We start from the raw sequence: 18,759 nt of genomic DNA on the forward strand, positions 1-18,759 counted from the left end.
TCTGAATTGAGCTATGTCATTGGGCATAATACCTACCACTGAACCGGCATTCTATGTTAAAAGTACCTCATTTTTGAAAGACAGGGGTGTGAAGATGACTTCTCACTCTTCATCTCTATACTATTTGTGTCTAAAACTATATGAATGTGTTATCTAATTAAAAGATACATATATCCTTTCACTTAAAAAAGAATTCTGAAATAAATTTTAGAACAATTTAGAAACAGAAATTGTTTCTCATATTAACCTCCTTGCAGTTAATTTCGCCTTCATACTAATGGGTAGGACTGGTGAAGATATAATCTTTATAAAACATTCTTTTTCTTTGGAATGCAATGAGGCAACAATTCAGATACCCCCTAAAATATGCCCAACCACAACCTCCTATACTTACATAAAAGATTATGTATTATGTCCTTGCTCTTAGGTCAGGAGCTACAAAACATAAAATGAACCCCTGGGATAGATCCAACCATTTTCTACTAAGGTTTTTGTTTTGTAGTTTTAAATGACATATCATTTAGAAATGACATATCGAATATTACATACATGTGCATAAAATAATATACTAATAAAATCTAAAACACTTCACAATCTATACATGTCACATACCTGGAGTATAACCCCAGGGTTCATAGTATGATGGAAATACTCCGAGATGACAACCTCGGACAAACTCTTCATAATCCATGGGTAACAAGGGGCTGGTGGAGGATAGGAACTCTGGGTGCAAAATCACCTGAAAAAGAAAAATTCTAATGAGATAAAGAGAAAAGAAAGAAGTTGAAGCAAAAAATCTCCTACAGTTTTGTTATTTCAATATTTCAATACTGTAGAATCCTTGTGTTCTAGATTCTGGGGAAAGAAAGAGATAAGAAAAAAGAAAAAGGAAAATGTCCGGGTGTTTTTTTCTCCTCTCTCCATTCTCTGTAAATATCTATTCTGAGTACTAACTTTCCCTCAGATTCCCAGGCCTAGATCAGAGGATAGGGAGTTATTGTATCCATTTTTGTTCTCATGCTAAACTCCTCCAACCCAGACTTTACTGACAATAAAGATTTTACTTGGTTCTCTGACTGCTGGCCCTTGTCTTGTTTCTCAATTTATTCCCACCTTGAGCAGGAAAAAGGGGAGCTACCCTTATATGCCCCAGGCATAAGTTAGCCAAGTGAAATGGAACTAAGGGCTAATTGCAAGCCACCAATGTGATGTCCCTGAACTGGAGATGGGAAGAGCAGCAGTACCTCCTTATAGAATATTTCCACCATGTGAGTACAATAGTCATAAATAACCTCAAGAGCATAGGTAATAGGAAAATGCAGTAAACAACTAGGATGCAGTGAGTTTTGAGCTTTACCTTTCTTTTTAGCATAATTGATTTTTTTAAGTTTATGTAATTTAATTTTACACAATGGTTGTGTTTAAAACTGGCCTACAGCATTTCTGAAAATGCAGCAATTGGCTCTCGTGCACTGGTATGAGTCCTTTCTTGGAATGCACAGCCTGTAATTTTCTGCAAAGGTGGAGCCCAGATACAGCCAGCTATACTTGGAAAGTTGTGAATAGAATAGCTACTTAACTGGTCACCTAGATGAATGAGTTCTATATCTCCTATTTATTAAAATGATTAATTATAAATTATAATATAATTATAATGTATAAATTATATTATCCCAGTACTTTAAAATCTGATTTTAAAAATTTATTAGAAATTATTTTTAATAACTTACTTAGCTATGGGGGGAGGCTGACAGATAACAGAAAACTGGTTTGGTGAGAACTTTCATAAAATGGGGAAATAGGAGAATTATATATATGTTTATGTATAAATTATATATTTTTAAAATTCTATTAAAATTTAATTTTATATGAATTATATATAATTATATATAAATACATGTATATATGTATATATATATATAATTTGAAAAAATCCCAAATTTACAGAAAAGTTGCAAGTACAATGTAAAGAGAATTAATATTTTTTCAAGAACCATTTGTGTATAAATTGCTGACTGGATGCCCATCATCCACAAATACTTAACATGTATTTTCTACAAACAAGAACATTCTCCCTTAAAAAACTAAAAATAGAGTTACTATATGATCATGCAATTCCACTCCTGGGCATATATCTGGAGAAAACTCTAATTTGAAAAGATAATTTGAAAAGCACCCCAATGTTCATAGCAGCACTATTTACAATAGACAAGACATGGAAGCAACCTAAATGTCCATCAACAGGTGAATGGATAAAGAAGATGTATATATATACATACCATATATATATTAATATATATGTACATACATACTCACATATAATGGAATATTACTCAGTCATAAAAAAAGAATGAAATAATGCCATTTGCAGCAACATGAATGGACCTAGAGATTATCGTATTAAGTGAAGTAAGTCAGATAAAGACAAACATGATATCACTTATGTGTGGAATCTAAAAAAATGATACAAATGACCTTATATACAAAATAGAAATAGACTCATAGACATAGAAAGCAAATTTATGGTTACTAAAGGAGATAGTGGTGGGGGGAAGAAAGATAAATTAGGAGTTTTGGATTAACATATACACACTACTATATAGAAAATAGATAAAAAACAAGGACCTACTGTATAGCACAGGGAACTAGACTCAATATCTTGTAATAACCTATAATGGAAAAGAATCTAAAAAGAATATACGTATATATATATATATATATATATATAACTGAGTCACTTTGCTATACAGATGAAACTAACACAACATTGTAAATTAACTATACTTCAATTAAAAAAAGAACATTCTCTTACATAACCACACTATAAGCATCAAAATCAGAAAATTAACATTGATACATCACTACCATCTAATCCTTAAATCCCATTCAACTTTCTCCAGTGGTTCAAATACTGTCCTTTAAACCAGACAACCCAGTTCACAGTCACATGTCACATTTAGTTGTCACTTCTCTCTAGTCTCCTTTAGTTTGGAAGAGTTTGAGGACTTTCTTGGGCTTTCATGACCTTAACACTTTTGAAGACTACAGTCTAGTTATTTTGAAATTTGATCTTCAGTTGGGGCTTGTCCTATGCTTCCTCATGGTTAGAGTAAGTTATGCATCTTTGGTAGATACAGCACAGAGGTGATACTCTGTTCTTCTCACTGCATTGCATCAGGTGGCAAGGGATTTACACTTTATTCATTACTTCTGATGTTTACTTTGATCTCTTGATTAAAGTCATGTCTTTTTGGCTTCTCCACTGTAAAATCTTCTTCTGTTTCTCCTTTGTTATTAGTAAGTATATGGGGGTGGAGTTATTTTGAAACTATATAAATACCCCATTCCTCAATAAACTTGTATTGGAGTCATGGTTCCTTGTGTTATTCAATGGATTCTAATTCATTGCTATCTTTATTTATTTTGATACTTAAATTGTGCCTAATTTGGCCAGTGGGAGCCCCTTCAAACCGGTTTCTGTAAACTTCTGACAGATCTCCAGCATTCTTTGAGCAATTTCTTTGCTTTTTTGACACAAGAAGAAGTTCTAGACTCATCTTTTACTTTTCCTGCCACAGTCCTAGAAGTAACAATTTCTTCAGTGAGTCCTGGTTCCTTTTAGTGTAGAATGATGTAAAGACCTGAGTGTTAGATGTGCTTATTGTTATTGGGGTGTTACAGGCCCTCTCAGCAGTCAGAGAGACACAATATACAACACACACACACACACACACACACACACACACACACACATCTATACTTAGTTTCATTATCTTTCATACTTATTGGGTCAATCCCTGATATGATCTGAATGTTGTGTTCCCTCCAAAGTTCATATACTGAAATCATAAACCCCCAAAGACGGATGGTATTTGGAGGTGGGGCCTTCAAGAGGTACTTAGGTCATGAGGATGGAGCCCTCATGAATGGGATTAGTGCTCTTATGAAAGAGGCTCCAGGAAATTCTCTGGCCCCTTCAACCATGTGAGGACATAGTGAGAAGCTGCCATCTATGAACCAGGAAGAGGGCCCTCACCAGAGCATGACCAGGCTGGCAACTTGATCTTGGACTTCCCAGCCCCTAGAACTGTGAGAAATAAATGTCTGTTGTTTAGAAGACAACCAGTCTGTGCTATTTTGCTACAGCAGCTGGAACAGACTTAGACAATCCCCCTCCTTAACTAGTCTCTCCACAGCCTCTCTCTCACTCCACTCTGGCTCTGACACTTGCTGTGAGTGTCTCTCCCCCGTGTGTGGACCTTCCCCACCTTGCCTGGGCTCTGACTCCTTTCTATGGACTACCCCAGCATGCCCCCCCTTCCAGTGTAGATGCCTACCTTGTGCTGACCCACCTAATGGCTTTAGAACTGAACTGTTTGGGAAGGAGAAAGAGAAACAGGGAGAGGAAAAGGAAGAGGAAAAAGAAACTTTTTTTTTAACAACAACAACAAAAGTATTAGACAACAACAGTTGTCTAATACTTTATATAAGTCACTTTCATGCATATTACCTGATTTAATCTTAGCAACATTGTGTGATGGGGACTGTAGACATTCTCATTGTCCTAATTTTAGAAATAAGGAAGCTAAGACTTTAGAAGCATTGGTTATATCTCAGCAGATCCATAAATAGCAGACATGTTAAACTCAAGAAGGAATAAAATGGTAAAAATGTCCAAAACCAGTACCTACAAATGATGGTTTATTCAATCACAAGAATCACAAATTGGCAAAGCAAAAATGGATAAAATATTTTCCTCCACAAAACATAATTTTAATTCCTATTACATATAAAATATTGCACTAGGAAAAGAGACCAAAGACATAGACAGTTGACGGAGTCTGGGCAACCATCAAGTCAGAAGCCCATTGTACTCTGTTGGTAAATATATCAGCAAAGGGGGATTTAAAAGACATTGTGCCTACTTTGGCATTTCCAAACTTAGGAAAATTTGTACTCTCCAAAGCCCATTTTGGAACATGAAAACATCATGGCTCGTTCGTTTTGTTCCCAGCCAAAGAGAATGACAGCACGAGTAAAATAAGAAAACAGCTGCCCTGGGTCCTAGAACAGCCAAAGGCAGAAGCTCAGGGCAGAGGAAAGGATGCCAGAGGTCAGCCCAGGGAGGATTAAATGAGATCCTGTATGCAAAGCCCTCCAGCAGAGCACCTGGTTCACAGCAGTACCTGGATCAGTGGGGATAAAACAAATAAACAAAAACTTGTCCGACTGTATTTATCCTGGGAGGGAAGTAATGTCCCAGGAAGTTAGTTTACTTTCACAGCATGGCAGCACAGGGTCCAGACCTGAAATCTGCCGTCTAGAGTTTTCTCACTATACCTTGCAACTGAGGCAGGATGGATGATAAATTCAAGTTTAAACCTGAATCAAATGGTCACATTCACATAAAACACTTGTCAATCCAGTCGGAGAGTTAAGAACCACTCTGTAGCCATCTATAAATATGCAGATGATCAAATAGGTACTTATATTAACACAGGCCCTGAATTACTGTCAAGCTTTTAAAGGATGCTATTAATAAAATGAAATACCTAATTCTGAATCGACCAAAGTCTATCTCAGTGCTTTTCAGTGTATATTGTTAGAAAGGGGCTATTCTTTTATTTCTTTTGTGTGTGTTTGCTTTATGATATTGATCAGTGAATATCTGAAAATGCTCATGAGTTTAACTGCATAAACACAATTTGTATGAGACCAACTTTTTTCTCCATTCACTCTACGTAAGTCATGGACTTTTTTATATTTCTGTGCCTTTTCATCTACTTCTTTGGCCTGATGAGCCCACCCCTCTGTTATTTGCTGATGAACTTGTGCTCATCTATCAAGATGTAGCTGACATATCATCTCTTTTATAAAACATTTTATCAAACCCTGCAGGTAAAAATCAATCCTCTGTCTTCTACTCTAATCAAACTCCGTTCACACTTCTAAAAATATATGGAGTATGATGTGCCAGGGACTGGACTAGTACTAATAAAAGCTAACATTTATTTTGCATTTACTCTGTGCCAAGGACTGTGTTAAACATGGTACCTATGGTTTATTTAATCCTCCCAACAATCCTATGAGTGGGGCTATATGATCACCACTTTACAGAGAAGGCTGCGGTACAGGTAGATTAAGTAAACTTACACATTGAATAGGTGGCAGAGACTTAAAACCAGGCAGTGTGACTACAGTCGTAAAGGACTTCACATACCTTTATAGATGTGTGTGGCAGCCCTGAACTTGCCACTTGGATTTCCTTCAAGAGATCCTGGCCTGGGGATCTTGACTGACGGCCCCAAGTGCCTCACCTGTGCCTCCATCACAGTGGCTGCTCCTAGCCTGTAAGACCAGCCGGGATGGGGACTAGCGCCAACCCATTTCTGCCCACTGGGTGATTCCTTTAATGGGCAACTTTTACTTGGGGAATCCCTATCCCTATTAATGGAAATCCCTATTAAAACCGTTGCATTGAATTGTTCACAGAGTAAGGCACCCATCTGCCTGCCAACCTGAAACTTCTGGTAGGTAGAAAGGACACATGAAGATGAAACACAAAGAAAAGGTTGTTCAATAAAGGAAAATGTATGTAAGAACACTAAGATACTTAAAATAAGTCAACAGTAAACCAAAACACACACACACCCAAATAAGAATCTTTAGTATTAAGAAAGGAAGCACTGTAGGGACTTCCCTGGCGGTCCAGTGGTTAAGACTTTGCTTTCCAATGCAGGCGGTGCGGGTTCAATCCCCGGTTGGGGAGCTACGATCCCACATGCCTCACAGCCAAGAAACCAAAACATAAAAAGCAGAAGCAATATTGTAACAAATTCAATAAAGACTCTAAAAATGACCCACAGCAAAAAAAAATCTTAAAAAAAAAGAAAGGAAGCACTGTATAATAATTGTGAAATTGTGTTAGCTCTAGTTTGAGTGTACTGTTGAAAACTGTTTTTGTGGGTGCGTAAGCACGCACGTGTGGTGTGTGTGTGTGTGTGTGTGTTTGTGTGTGTGTGTGTGTGTGTTTCCTTCCATTAACTGACAAGCCATATTAGGTGGTTTTGGACTATTGCTTTTCCCTTTTATGAGTCACTATATATAGTGTGGTTATGTGTGTACAGTTTTTGTGTAGTTGCTAATTTTTATGAATTCTAGTGTTTTGTTAATTACAGTTGACTTTTCTGTCTGCCAAAAAAAAAAAAAAGATAATAAGGCTGAGACTTTTTAAAAACTGGGCTGCAATCTAAGGCTCTTCCTCTCTCATCCTTCCTTTTTGCTCTCTCTTCCTTGTGTCTGGCTGCACCTCCCTGCCTGTTCTTGCTTTCAACCTCTTTACCCTTCACAAGCATTTCTGCCAATAAGTGTTTTCATATCTACTCCTGTCTCTGTGTCTGCTTCTCAGAGGAAAAAATCTTAGAAAATAGGTGAGACATGATCACTGCCTCGAAGAAGCCACAGTCTCTGGCGAAAGGGACACATAAATTAAAATATATAGAATTCAATGTGGTAATTCCTATAATTGCAGAAGATAGAAAGTGTCTTGAGAATACAGGTAAGGCAACAATTGTTCTGTCTGGAGTAGACAAATGTATATTGAGGAAAAGTGTAAGGAAGAGATGACTTTTAGGTTGGATCCCAAAAGAATTGTTAAAATAACAGAGACAAGGTTGTTTCAGAAGGAGAAAGTAATATCAGCAAGTACACAGAAGTATGAAAGTGTTTAATATGTTTAGGAAATAAGTTACTCGTCCATTCCTAGGAAATTGCCTCACTGTTATCACACTGTTTTAAACATCAATCTGTATTTATTTCCCTTTCTTTTCCTGAACTTTCATTTTTTTAATCCCCTCTTAACTCTTTTTTCTTTAATTTTTAATTTTATTTATTTTTGGCTGTGTTGGATCTTCGTTGCTGCACACGGACTTTCTCTAGTTGCAGCGAGCGGGGGCTATCTTTGTTGTGGTGCGTGGGCTTCTTATTGCGGTGGCTTCTCTTGTTGCGGAACACGGGCCCTAGGCGCACGGGCTTCAGTAGTTGTGGCTCGCAGGCTCAGTAGTTGTGGCTCGCGGGCTCTAGAGAGCAGGCTCAGTGGTTGTGGCACACGGGCTTAGTTGCCCCACAGCACGTGGGATCGAATTCGTGTCCCCTGCATTGGCAGGTGGATTCTTAACCACTGCGCTACCAGGGAAGTCCCCCCTCTTAACTCTTGAGGTTCCCTTGGGTCAACACTTTTCTTCATTCCTTCCACCTGGTCTTCTAGCATGGCAGGGTCATCATTCCTTGGTCTCCACTACTGCCCACAGAACAATAGCTCCCCTCACAACTGTCCTTATAAACCCCAGACCTATGATTTCTAAGTACATATTAAGCATCTCAACTTGAATATCTCACACATAACTCAATCTATCAAAAACTGAACTCCATTCGTGACATGACCCTCAAACCAACTTCTTTTGAAGGTTTTCCTTAGTTTTTAGAAAGTATGGGTTACATACTGAAGCCCTGCCTTCTCCCTCTTTCTCACTCTCAGTGTCCACTGGTCACTGAAGTATGGTCCGTTCTGCAGGCAACCATTTCTCGCATAATTCCATTCTCTCCAGCACTTCTGATAAGGCCTTTGGAAGAGGCCCTCAGCATCCCTCACCTGTACTGTTGCAGTAGGTTCTTAATTTGTCTCCATTATATCCACTTATACCTACATTAACAAGTGAGTGCAGGATGAGAAATACATTTAAGAATAGACTATATTTTCCCAAGAATCTTTGCAGAGAAGAGTAGAAAAACATTTAGAAACATCAAGAGGAGACAGGGGTAAAGCAAAGTTTGTTTTTTCATGTGGAAAAATTTAAGAAATATTTGTAGACAGCAAGGGAAGGAGCTAGTAAGCCTACAGTATGAAGAAGGGTAAACAGGGCACATTTTCTCAGAATGTGGGAGGAAATAAGGTCCCAGAAAAACCCTTAGAATCTGAAGGAAAAGAAGTAAGAATGGATCAAAATCTATATTCGAGGCCAGTATGAAGGGACTCATATGATCTGCTAAAGGTGAAAGAAAGAAGGGACAGTGAGACCTTTCCCTTTGAAAAGATTGGTAAAACTTGTGACAACTTGATCTTGAATGCTGGTGAATGGAAGTGAGTAAGGATAAGCAATTATCTATTGCCACATTCACCCATGTCTCCCATGTCTAGCACCATGCCTAGAACATGACACGCCCTCAGTAAACATCACAGAGATTAAACTCCACGGTGGCAGAAACCAAGTCTTATTCATGTACCTAACCCTGTCCCTCGTCATCATAGAAACCCAAGAGTCAAAATAATGAATCAGTCAGTAGAAAATTGCATAAAACCATCATTAGCCACATTCTCTGAAACTGGAAGCTCCTCATAACTCTGCTTTTAAGTTGAACTTTATCAAGAAGAAACAAAGACAGTTCATGTTAATCTCAGAGATTCATTAATTAAAGCAATTCTTAGACTATATGTGTTTCATTAAAAATGAGGCCATTTCCTGATGCTTACTGACAGTATTGTACAATGAAAATGAAAGCTAAATTACAACTCAAAGCCATAAATAGTCTTCATTTTTTAAGAATGATACCAAAATAGTCTTTCATTAATTGCTCAAGACAGGAAACAAAATAATATTTACAATATTTCTGATAGACGTTACAACCAAAAAGGGATGCTTCTAATAAATTCTCAAAAATCTATTCTGTATGATTTTGAAGTGCTCCACGTAAACAATTAGCTGTACCTTGACTCTGTCTGTACGGCTGTTGAAAAGCCCAATCCTTCTAATGGTGCTGAGGATGGGATCGGTGGAGTCATCAATCATGTTGTGAGTCGTCACCGGGGGCAAAGATTGCCGCTGAGGGAACAGAGAGAAGAAAATGTCAGTTTGTGAAAAGAATTAACAAGTGTGACTAATTTCAACAATAAGTCATTGGCGACATGATATCCAACCTTTATGCCTTCTGGTCTGAGATGCCACTAAAGTCTTTCATGCCACTAAGGGGAGGATAACAGGGTAAAGAACTTCCTTCCCATACTGTGAACACATGGTACTTGTGTTTTTCACCTGCAGCCACTCTATGAAAAGCCTAGAATTCTTGAGCGCTCCTGGGACTTCATTGGAGTAAGTGTCCTGGAAGCTTGACTCCAGATGAGCTACTCTGCTGGTTCCCACTAGGGAGCTGTCCTCTGATGCCTCGCTGTTATTGACAAGATTCCCGTGCAAGCCTAACACATTTATCTCTCCTTTTTAATAATAATTCCACTCGACTGAGAAACATTCACCTTTTCTCTATAGTGGCTCCGATTCTATGCTTTTTGAAAACTTTAGGAGGTATTTTTGGTGTCATTGCAATATACATCGTTTTTCAATTGGACATATTGGTTCCAAATGAATTTTTTAAATAGATACAAAGACAAGTTCCATGAGATTTTTTTGAAGGAGCACTGAAAATACACTGAAGAAAGAGAACTTACAAAGGTGTCATTTAGGTAAATACCTAAGAATGACTTTTCTAGCTCTCAGGTTTAAAAATTTCCCAAATCAGCCCACTCCAATGCATTAAGATATTGATCTAAATGGACTTTAACAACTATGGGAACTGATGGGCACTTTTTCCCTTATTACCTGAGTTGAAAAGATGGCTCTTTTCATAATTGTCAGATCGTCTCGATCCAAAATATTGTTCATGTCAGGAATTTCTCCTCTGTGGGGAAAACAGTTTTAATAATAAAAATGAAAACAGCTGGCACTAATTGAGTGCTTCCTATGTGTTAGACACCGTTTCAAGCAATTTAAAAAGAACTGTTAAGTAAACAAATGTTCCTGATGAAGCTCATAAATTCCTAAAGTTTGAGGAAGTTTGATAAAAGAACACCTTTGCTAGCATAAAAGAAAATTGAAATTAATTTTTAAAGCATTCATGTTGATGAGCAGGAGGACATTCTCATTGTATTTTGCCCACCCTTAAGTACTGTGTTCTACAGTGGCCATAACTTGTCCACCTATAAGTTGATATTTTTACCGGTAACAAGAAATGATGCACACCTGCCACCATGCATCAGGAGACAACACAGCTTTCTCTTCATATTGTAACAAAATCCATATATTTTGTACATATTATTATTTTATAATATATTTTAATTTTATTTTTTATTTAGATTTTATTTTACTTATACATTTTATATATTTTATTTATTATTTATTTAAATACTATATATTACTTAAGTAAATGTGTTAGTTAACATTAATTAATATGTTAATTAATAAATATATGTTAATCTAATATATAAGTAAATATATATTTAATATTACATGAAGTCAGTATATATTTTGACTTAAAATCTCATGAAGGACTTCCCTGGTGGCTCTGTGTTTAAGAATCCTCCTGCAAATGCAGGGGACACAGGTTCTAGCCCTGGTCCGGGAAGATCCCACATACCACGGAGCTAAGTTCGTGTGCCACAACTACTGAGCCTGTGCTCTAGAGCCCGCGAGCCACAACTACTGAGCCCACGCGCTTAGAGCCCGTGCTCCGCAACAAGAGAAGCCACCGCAATGAGAAACCCATGCACCACAAAGAAGAGTAGTCCCCACTCGCTGCAACTAGGGAAAGCCCTGACTCAGCAATGAAGACCCAATGCAGCCAAACATAAATAAATAAATAATTTAAAAACCCTCATGAAATCTCCCTCAGCTTCAGACTGACATATTCACCCTTAATCAGATTTCCATTGAACTAGAACCTATCTGTATATATAAATATGTTCTCATTTGTGCAAACTGTTTACAAATATTTGTCAGATGAAGGATGAAACAAAATCTGCTCACATGATGTAAAACATCTTCAAAGGCTATTAACTCCTTTACAGTTGGAACAAAATAAATACAATGTCTAAATGGTTAAGTGTGAATAGTGAAGCCCTAAACGTTTGAAGTGTTCGGTGTTCCAAGCACCTACCTTAATAATGCCTCATACAGTTTCTTTCCAAACTTTTCCTTCACAGAATGTGCAGTGTCCCTGTATGAGCAGAAAGATTCACAACTTAAACAATGTCACCATTTTAAGTCTTTCTTTGCCGTGACAGTGCTGTTGTTCTGTCAGTGCAGACTTTGAAATTACAGGTCCCTTTTGTATCACCTCTTCTGTTCTTTTCCTATTGGCCAGTTTAGCCTGAGTTAAAACCTCCAGAGCTGAGGCAGCTGAACACCCTGACCAGTGCAGAGAATGTAACATTTTTTTGCTTAATGATAATCAGGAGAGGGTGGGGGGAAGGGAAGGGGAGTGGATGGAGGCATCGATGTGATATCAGGAATACGCTGATCATTGTTGAATCTGGGCTGTGGGCAGGTAGGGGAGCATTATATTAATCTCATTACTTTGACATATGTTTTAGCATTTCCATAATAAAATTTTGTTTTAAATTCAACCCATCTTTAAAAATAGCTATAGAGGCCTTATCCTTCCATGGTAGCTCATTCCAATGTTTCTATATTAACACAGTTTTATAGGCATGACATAATCTAACATTTAGTAGCCCAGTGAGAAGAGAACCAAGTAGTATGTGTGCTATAATAATCTTAATGAAAAATAACAGGTTAAGGAAATAGATCAGAAATCATGCACTTAAAAAAATCCCTTTGGGTCTATTGCTTGAGAACATGTACAAGATGTGAGGTTACCATAGCTGTTTTCGCACTGCCTGGCCTTTCAGGGTTTCCACGTTGAAATTATTTGTCTTGGCAGGCATAATGAAAAACACCACCACAGTGACGTCACTTTTATGCATCTAATGAAGGATTAGAAAACACAACAGATCAACTATCAAAGATAAAATAAACCATGTGACAGATGGACCTTAAACTGTGAAAAAGAGTGCTTTGAATATCTTGAGATAAAAAGAATACTTATTTATGATTGACAAAAAAATTACACCCACTGTCTTGAGGCTTTTTCAGAAATTTTAATTTAAATATGGCATTTAATCAAGATTTGTCAATTAACAATTTAAAAATCCACACATAATATTTTCATGACATCGATCATCTAAAATATAGAGCAATTGTTATTGATATCACTGTGCTTTTCTGTGGTTAAAAAAATAACATAAATGTGAGCTAATATTCTTTAAAATTTCAGGTTGGAAAGTTGATGAGGATTTCGTTTGGGTTTATTCTATTTCTTATAGCTAATTTACATGGATTTGCACAAATAGATTATTTACATTTTTCTGTTATATGTCTTCGTTCTCATGATGCTGCATTTTGATTTTTTTAGCCCTAAAGTAAGGGAACGAGCATATGCCCAGAACTTTTGGTGTGGCGGGCACTGTGTTGGGTGCTTTAAATGCATAACTTAACCCAAGCCTGGTAATACCTGCACAATAGCTATCACTCTCCTCATTAATTTCAAAAGAGAGGCACAAGAGTTTCAAAATTTTGTCTGAGCTCCTATCAGAGGTTATTGGCAAAACTGGGGGTCAACCGGTGTTTTTTTGACTCTACAATCTGCTTACTTTTCCTATTCCAATAAATACCATTGACCTGGAATTTCTCAGAAGGAAATGACATGCCAAACAGCTGTGGGAATGAAAGCATAGACTTAAAACTGTGAACAGATGAATGCTTTTGTATTCTGAAATGACTCACTCCTGAATGTGGGCCACTTCACCATCTAATCTGTGGTCTCTGTCCTCTAGGACCTGATATCCTATTTGAACATTTACAGGAGCCATAGAATAGGAAACATCCCACAAGTAGCCAATGTGCCATTAAAGAATAAATGTACTATATGGAAAGAGAATGCCTTCTTTTAATTTCTCCGAAGACTGTAATTGTCTTTGATGTCTAGAAAAAGAGAAACTGGCTTTTTCTTGACATCTAAGAATAAAGTGAATAATTAATAAAGGTATGGATAAATTGATTAATAATGTCTCTAAGCACAATACATATTTGATATAGCTGTGAGTCCATCTGTAAAGCTTGTTGAATAGATACGTATCAGGAAACACTGAGAAATAAGATTATTGCAGTTTATTCTTGAATAATCTTTCTGACCTTCAATCCTATTTTACAGGCTTGGGTTTTTATTAATGTGGTTTTAGTAAATCTTTTAGCATACTTGGTACAATGTCTGCTCTAAGGCAAGGCTAAATCTATGTCCAAGAAATAAAAACTGAACTGGAGAGCAGTACGGAGCTCAGGAAAGTTTAGGTTGTCTCAGTATCTCAATAAGATTGGAATTCTACACTAGTCTCCCCTATTTTCCTGTTACTTATTCTATATTTTTATGTGATGGGATTTGAATATAAGCCAATAGCTTTCATCAGTAGCTATGACATAGGACTTCTATTTGCACAGATTTTATTGCTGGATTAGTTTGGAACCTATAAAGCCCCATCCTCCTGAGCAAAAGTGATTCCACCTTGTTGGGATGGGACTCTCCTTTCCCTCCTTCATGTTTCTTTGTGGTGGGACCTCTCCTAGTTTCACAGTTCAAGACTTTCAATCTCAAGGAAGAGGCATGGCAAGTGAGTTGGGATAGGAATAGATTTTGTAAGTGTCTTCCCCGTTCTACAGAGGAAAACTGCTTGGCTGTCAGCCGTGTTGCACATGTTCTTCTGAAGACATGCTCTGGGTGGGGAGGATGGCAATGGCCAGAGCTGCCTGTGATTGGATGTCTAATACCAAGAAGTTTAATACCAAGGTCCAATATTAGGAAGCCTATTGATGCCATACACCCAAGCCATATCTTCCATTATAGTTTTTATTAGTTTTAAAAAAGGTGAGGTTTTGTTCTCTTTGTTCTCTGTTTACTTGATTTCTCTATATTTATCTTTCAATTGTTTACAAATTCTTTGGGGACAGGTGGGAAAAGGGATGCTATATGGTCGTCTTAAAAATAGCACATATAGGGGCTTCCCTTGTGGCGCAGTGGTTGAGAGTCCGCCTGCCGATGCAGGGGACACGGGTTTGTGCCCTGGTCCGGGAAGATCCCACATGCCGCGGAGCGGCTGGGCCCGTGAGCCATGGCCGCTGAGCCTGCGTGTCCGGAGCCTGTTCTCCGCAACGGGAGAGGCCACAACAGTGAGAGGCCGGCGTACCGCAAAAAAAAAAAACAAAAAACAAACAAACAAACAAAAAAAAACAGCACATATATAACCTATAATGGAAGAGAATGTAAAAAAAAGAATATATATATTTATATATGTGTATAACTGAATCACTTTGCTGTATAACTGAAACATGGTAATCAACTATATTTCAATAAAAATGGAAAAAGTTAAAATTAACATAAAAATATTCTTTTAGAAGCATTTCCAATAAGATTTTGCTCCTATGATTCTTGAAAACAAAATAGCACATATGTGATAAGTTTGTGGCTCTCTTTAAAAATATACCTGATATCATAGACAAATACACAAGCGAACGGTGTGGCAATCCTAATATGTTAATTGAAAGACCAAAGTCACTTTTAGAGTAAGGCTGTCATTTTAAGTCTTCAAAATCATATATTCTTTTGAAATCTATTTAAGAAGCCAGAAAGTTCTTTACTTCCCACAGAATAAAGTTCTCCTATAAAAATATACTGTATGGCGTTCTAGATCATTCTTACCCTCAGCAGGAAATTTAGCCTGGATAAGGATTCTAGGAAGATGTCAGCTCCTTTGTTTGAAAACTCATACCTCCCAGCAATGAAGAGGAACAACGTTTTTTCGAGATCAAAGTCCAGATGACTAAAACAAAACAAAACAGATTCCAATGAAATAAAGCAACAGCAACAAAATGTACACATGAGTTCTGGTAAAGTACAAAGGGGACTAGGAAAGATAAACATTTACTTTAGTAACCCTGTTTTCTCTATACCCCAGATCCCTAACATCACACGCTAATTTTATTTCAGTGAAGAAAAAAAAGCATACCCATAGAAATGACCTCGAACAAAATCTTGGATCCTGGCCTTGTACGTGGCATGGAGATTTTGAAACTCATGTACTGCTGAAAATTTCTTAACATTCAATCCATTTGGAGTAATTACATCTGGAAAAGCAAAGTAAAATCATCATGAAAAAACTCTTTTGAGAGAGGGTAGCATTGTAAAAAACAAAAAAAAACAGTAGTTTTAAATCTATCAAGTTAGGTGTCTATTAACATTTCTAGTCTCTGACTATCAAAGAATTGAAAATTCATAAAAGTTTATAATAAATTGCTGACATAGAAAATCAGGACTATCTGACTGAAATAACATTGAGTGATGGGTATTATGAAATACACGAATAGCAAAAATAGTCATTGTTAGAGTTTTCATTTATTGATCACTTGCTGTGTACCAGGCACCGCTCTAAACACCTTGCAAGTAACTCATCTAATCCCTGCAACAACCAATAAAGCCAGGGTGCCTATCTGCATTTTCAGAGGCAGAAACTGAGGCACAGAGCTGTCAATAGAATCTGTTCCAGAGCACACGTGTCAGGAGGACCAGTAGCGTCCGTGCGGTCTGCTTCCACCTGTTGTAGCTTTAACTGTGCTGTGCACTAAACTACCTCTTGTCATTTTATTTTGGTCAAATGTGTGGGAAGTGTTCTGTCCATATGGAACATTGGAAAAGTAGCCCTTTAGATCTAATACATAACTGAGTCTTTCTACCTAGAAGATTTTGTTGCTTGGGCAGGGAGACATTTTTGGTTTTCCAGAATATTGGTCTGTGGTAAGAAAGAGAGACACTGCTCAGAGTATATGGTGGAAATCACCTACTGAGTTGAATTCATGGGTTATTGTATTTAGTAGCAGTAAAAACAAAAGGAATAAAAAAATTAGCACATGGCAATGAAGATTTGGGCAGTGGAGATTTGAGCTAGAAGTATAAGTATGCTATCATTTTGAAGGATATTTTACAGTTAACAGGCTATTCCCTTGAAATGCTTCCACAAAATCAACCCAGGCTTCTTGGTCATTTGTTGTGAAAAAAAAATTTAAAAAGAACTGCTGTTCTTATGATTGTTTACTAAGTAATTGGACATTTGCTACTGATCAGGATAGCGGACAGACCCCTCTTACAATGTATCTCTTTCTATAACATTTATCTCAGGCTTACTTTGAGCCAGACTTTTTTGTAGACCCTATTAATTTAATTTTCATTAAACCATATGAAGTAAGTTCTTTTCACTGTCCCCATTTTGCAGATGAAGAAACTGTGGAGAGGTTATCTGCTAAGGTCAAGTAAGTACAGAGTAATAGAAGTAGGATATAAAGCCAAGGCAGCCTAGCTCCGGTGTCTACATCTTTATTCTCTATGTCAGGCAGCTGTACTGTCCACAAAGATGGAGAAGGCAAGACTGTATATGAATACCACATTATTATGACTTTAATTCCTCTGGAATTTTCTCACTGCTTCACAAACAATTAAAAATAAAAGATGTGTCTTGACAAATATTGTGTGATATCACTCATATGTGGAATGTAAAATATGACATAAATGAACTCATCCACGAAACAGAAACAGACTCACAGACATAGAGAACAGAATTGTGGTTGCCAAGGGAGTGGAGGGTGGGGGAAGGATGGATTGGGAGTTTGGGATTAGCAGACGCAAACTATTATATACAGAATGGATAAACAACAAGGTCCTACTGTGAAGCACAGGAACTATATTCAATATCCTATAATACACCACAATGGAAAAGACTGTGAAAAAGAAGATATATATATATATATATATATATATATATATATATGAATAACTTTGCCATAGAGCAGAAACTAACAACAATACTTCAAGAAAATAAGTTTAAAAAAAAAGGATGTGTCTTAAAAAAAAAAAAAAAAAAGGATGTGTCTTGAAATTAATTGTCTCAGTTTATTAGCCTAAAGAATTAGGTCAATGAGGTCTTTTAACATCCGTATTTCTAGTGAAGAATAACCTCCCACATAGAGGCCTACATGCAGTGGTATCCAGCACTCCAGGAAAAAGAGAGAGAGAGAGAGAGAAAGATGTTTTATTAGTAGTATTTGCCCATCTCCATGGCGTAAATACTCCCACCATGATGGATTTCAAGCTACTAATGTGAATACAGAATCGGAAAGAGATACAAAGTAACACCGTTACATACTATTTCCACCGTACAAATGCAATAGACATAAACGAGAGTATTGATCACGGTAAAATGTACTAAAATAACTAGGAATTGATGTTTTTTGAGTACTAATTTTGCTTTTAGTATAATATTTAATTGTAAGTTTACATAATTTAATTTTTTTCTTTTATTTATTTTTTTATACATCAGGTCTTGCTAGTCAACCATTTTATCTACATCAGTGGATACATTCAATCCCAATCTCCCAATTCATCCCACCACCACCAGCAGCCCCCCCGCCACTTTCCCCCCTTGGTGTCCATACATTTGTTCTCTACATCTGTGCCTCTATTTCTGCCCTGCAAACCGGTTCATCTGTACCGTTTTTCTAGGTTCCACATATATGCGTTAATATACGATATTTGTTTTTCTCTTTCTCACTTACTTCACTCTGCATGACACTCTTTGGATCCATCCACGTATCTACAAATGACATAATTTCGTTCCTTTTTATGGCTGAGTAATATTCCATTATATATATGTACCACATCTCCTTTATCCATTCGTCTGTCAATGGGCATTTAGGTTGCTTCCATGACCTGGCTATTGTAAATAGTGCTGCAATGAACATTGGGGTGCATGTGTCTTTTTGAGTTATGGTTTTC

At 37.1% G+C, this 18,759-nt stretch overlaps 1 protein-coding gene across 1 annotated transcript in view; it reads right to left on the minus strand.

Annotated features, from left to right (window-relative positions):
- Window positions 1–18,759, minus strand: part of GYS2 (glycogen synthase 2) — a 57,918-nt gene that overhangs the window by 8,133 nt on the left and 31,026 nt on the right. Inside the window, exons 6-12 of the mRNA XM_004270931.3 lie at window positions 15,944–16,061; window positions 15,637–15,757; window positions 12,705–12,811; window positions 11,983–12,042; window positions 10,650–10,728; window positions 9,765–9,878; window positions 613–739 (exon numbers count right to left, since the gene is read on the minus strand). Coding sequence (XP_004270979.1) covers window positions 613–739; window positions 9,765–9,878; window positions 10,650–10,728; window positions 11,983–12,042; window positions 12,705–12,811; window positions 15,637–15,757; window positions 15,944–16,061 — 726 coding nt within the window. The remainder of the gene's footprint in view (window positions 1–612; window positions 740–9,764; window positions 9,879–10,649; window positions 10,729–11,982; window positions 12,043–12,704; window positions 12,812–15,636; window positions 15,758–15,943; window positions 16,062–18,759) is intronic.

This window comes from Orcinus orca, chromosome 11 (genome assembly GCF_937001465.1).
Source record: "Orcinus orca chromosome 11, mOrcOrc1.1, whole genome shotgun sequence".
Taxonomy (NCBI): Eukaryota; Metazoa; Chordata; class Mammalia; order Artiodactyla; family Delphinidae; genus Orcinus; species Orcinus orca.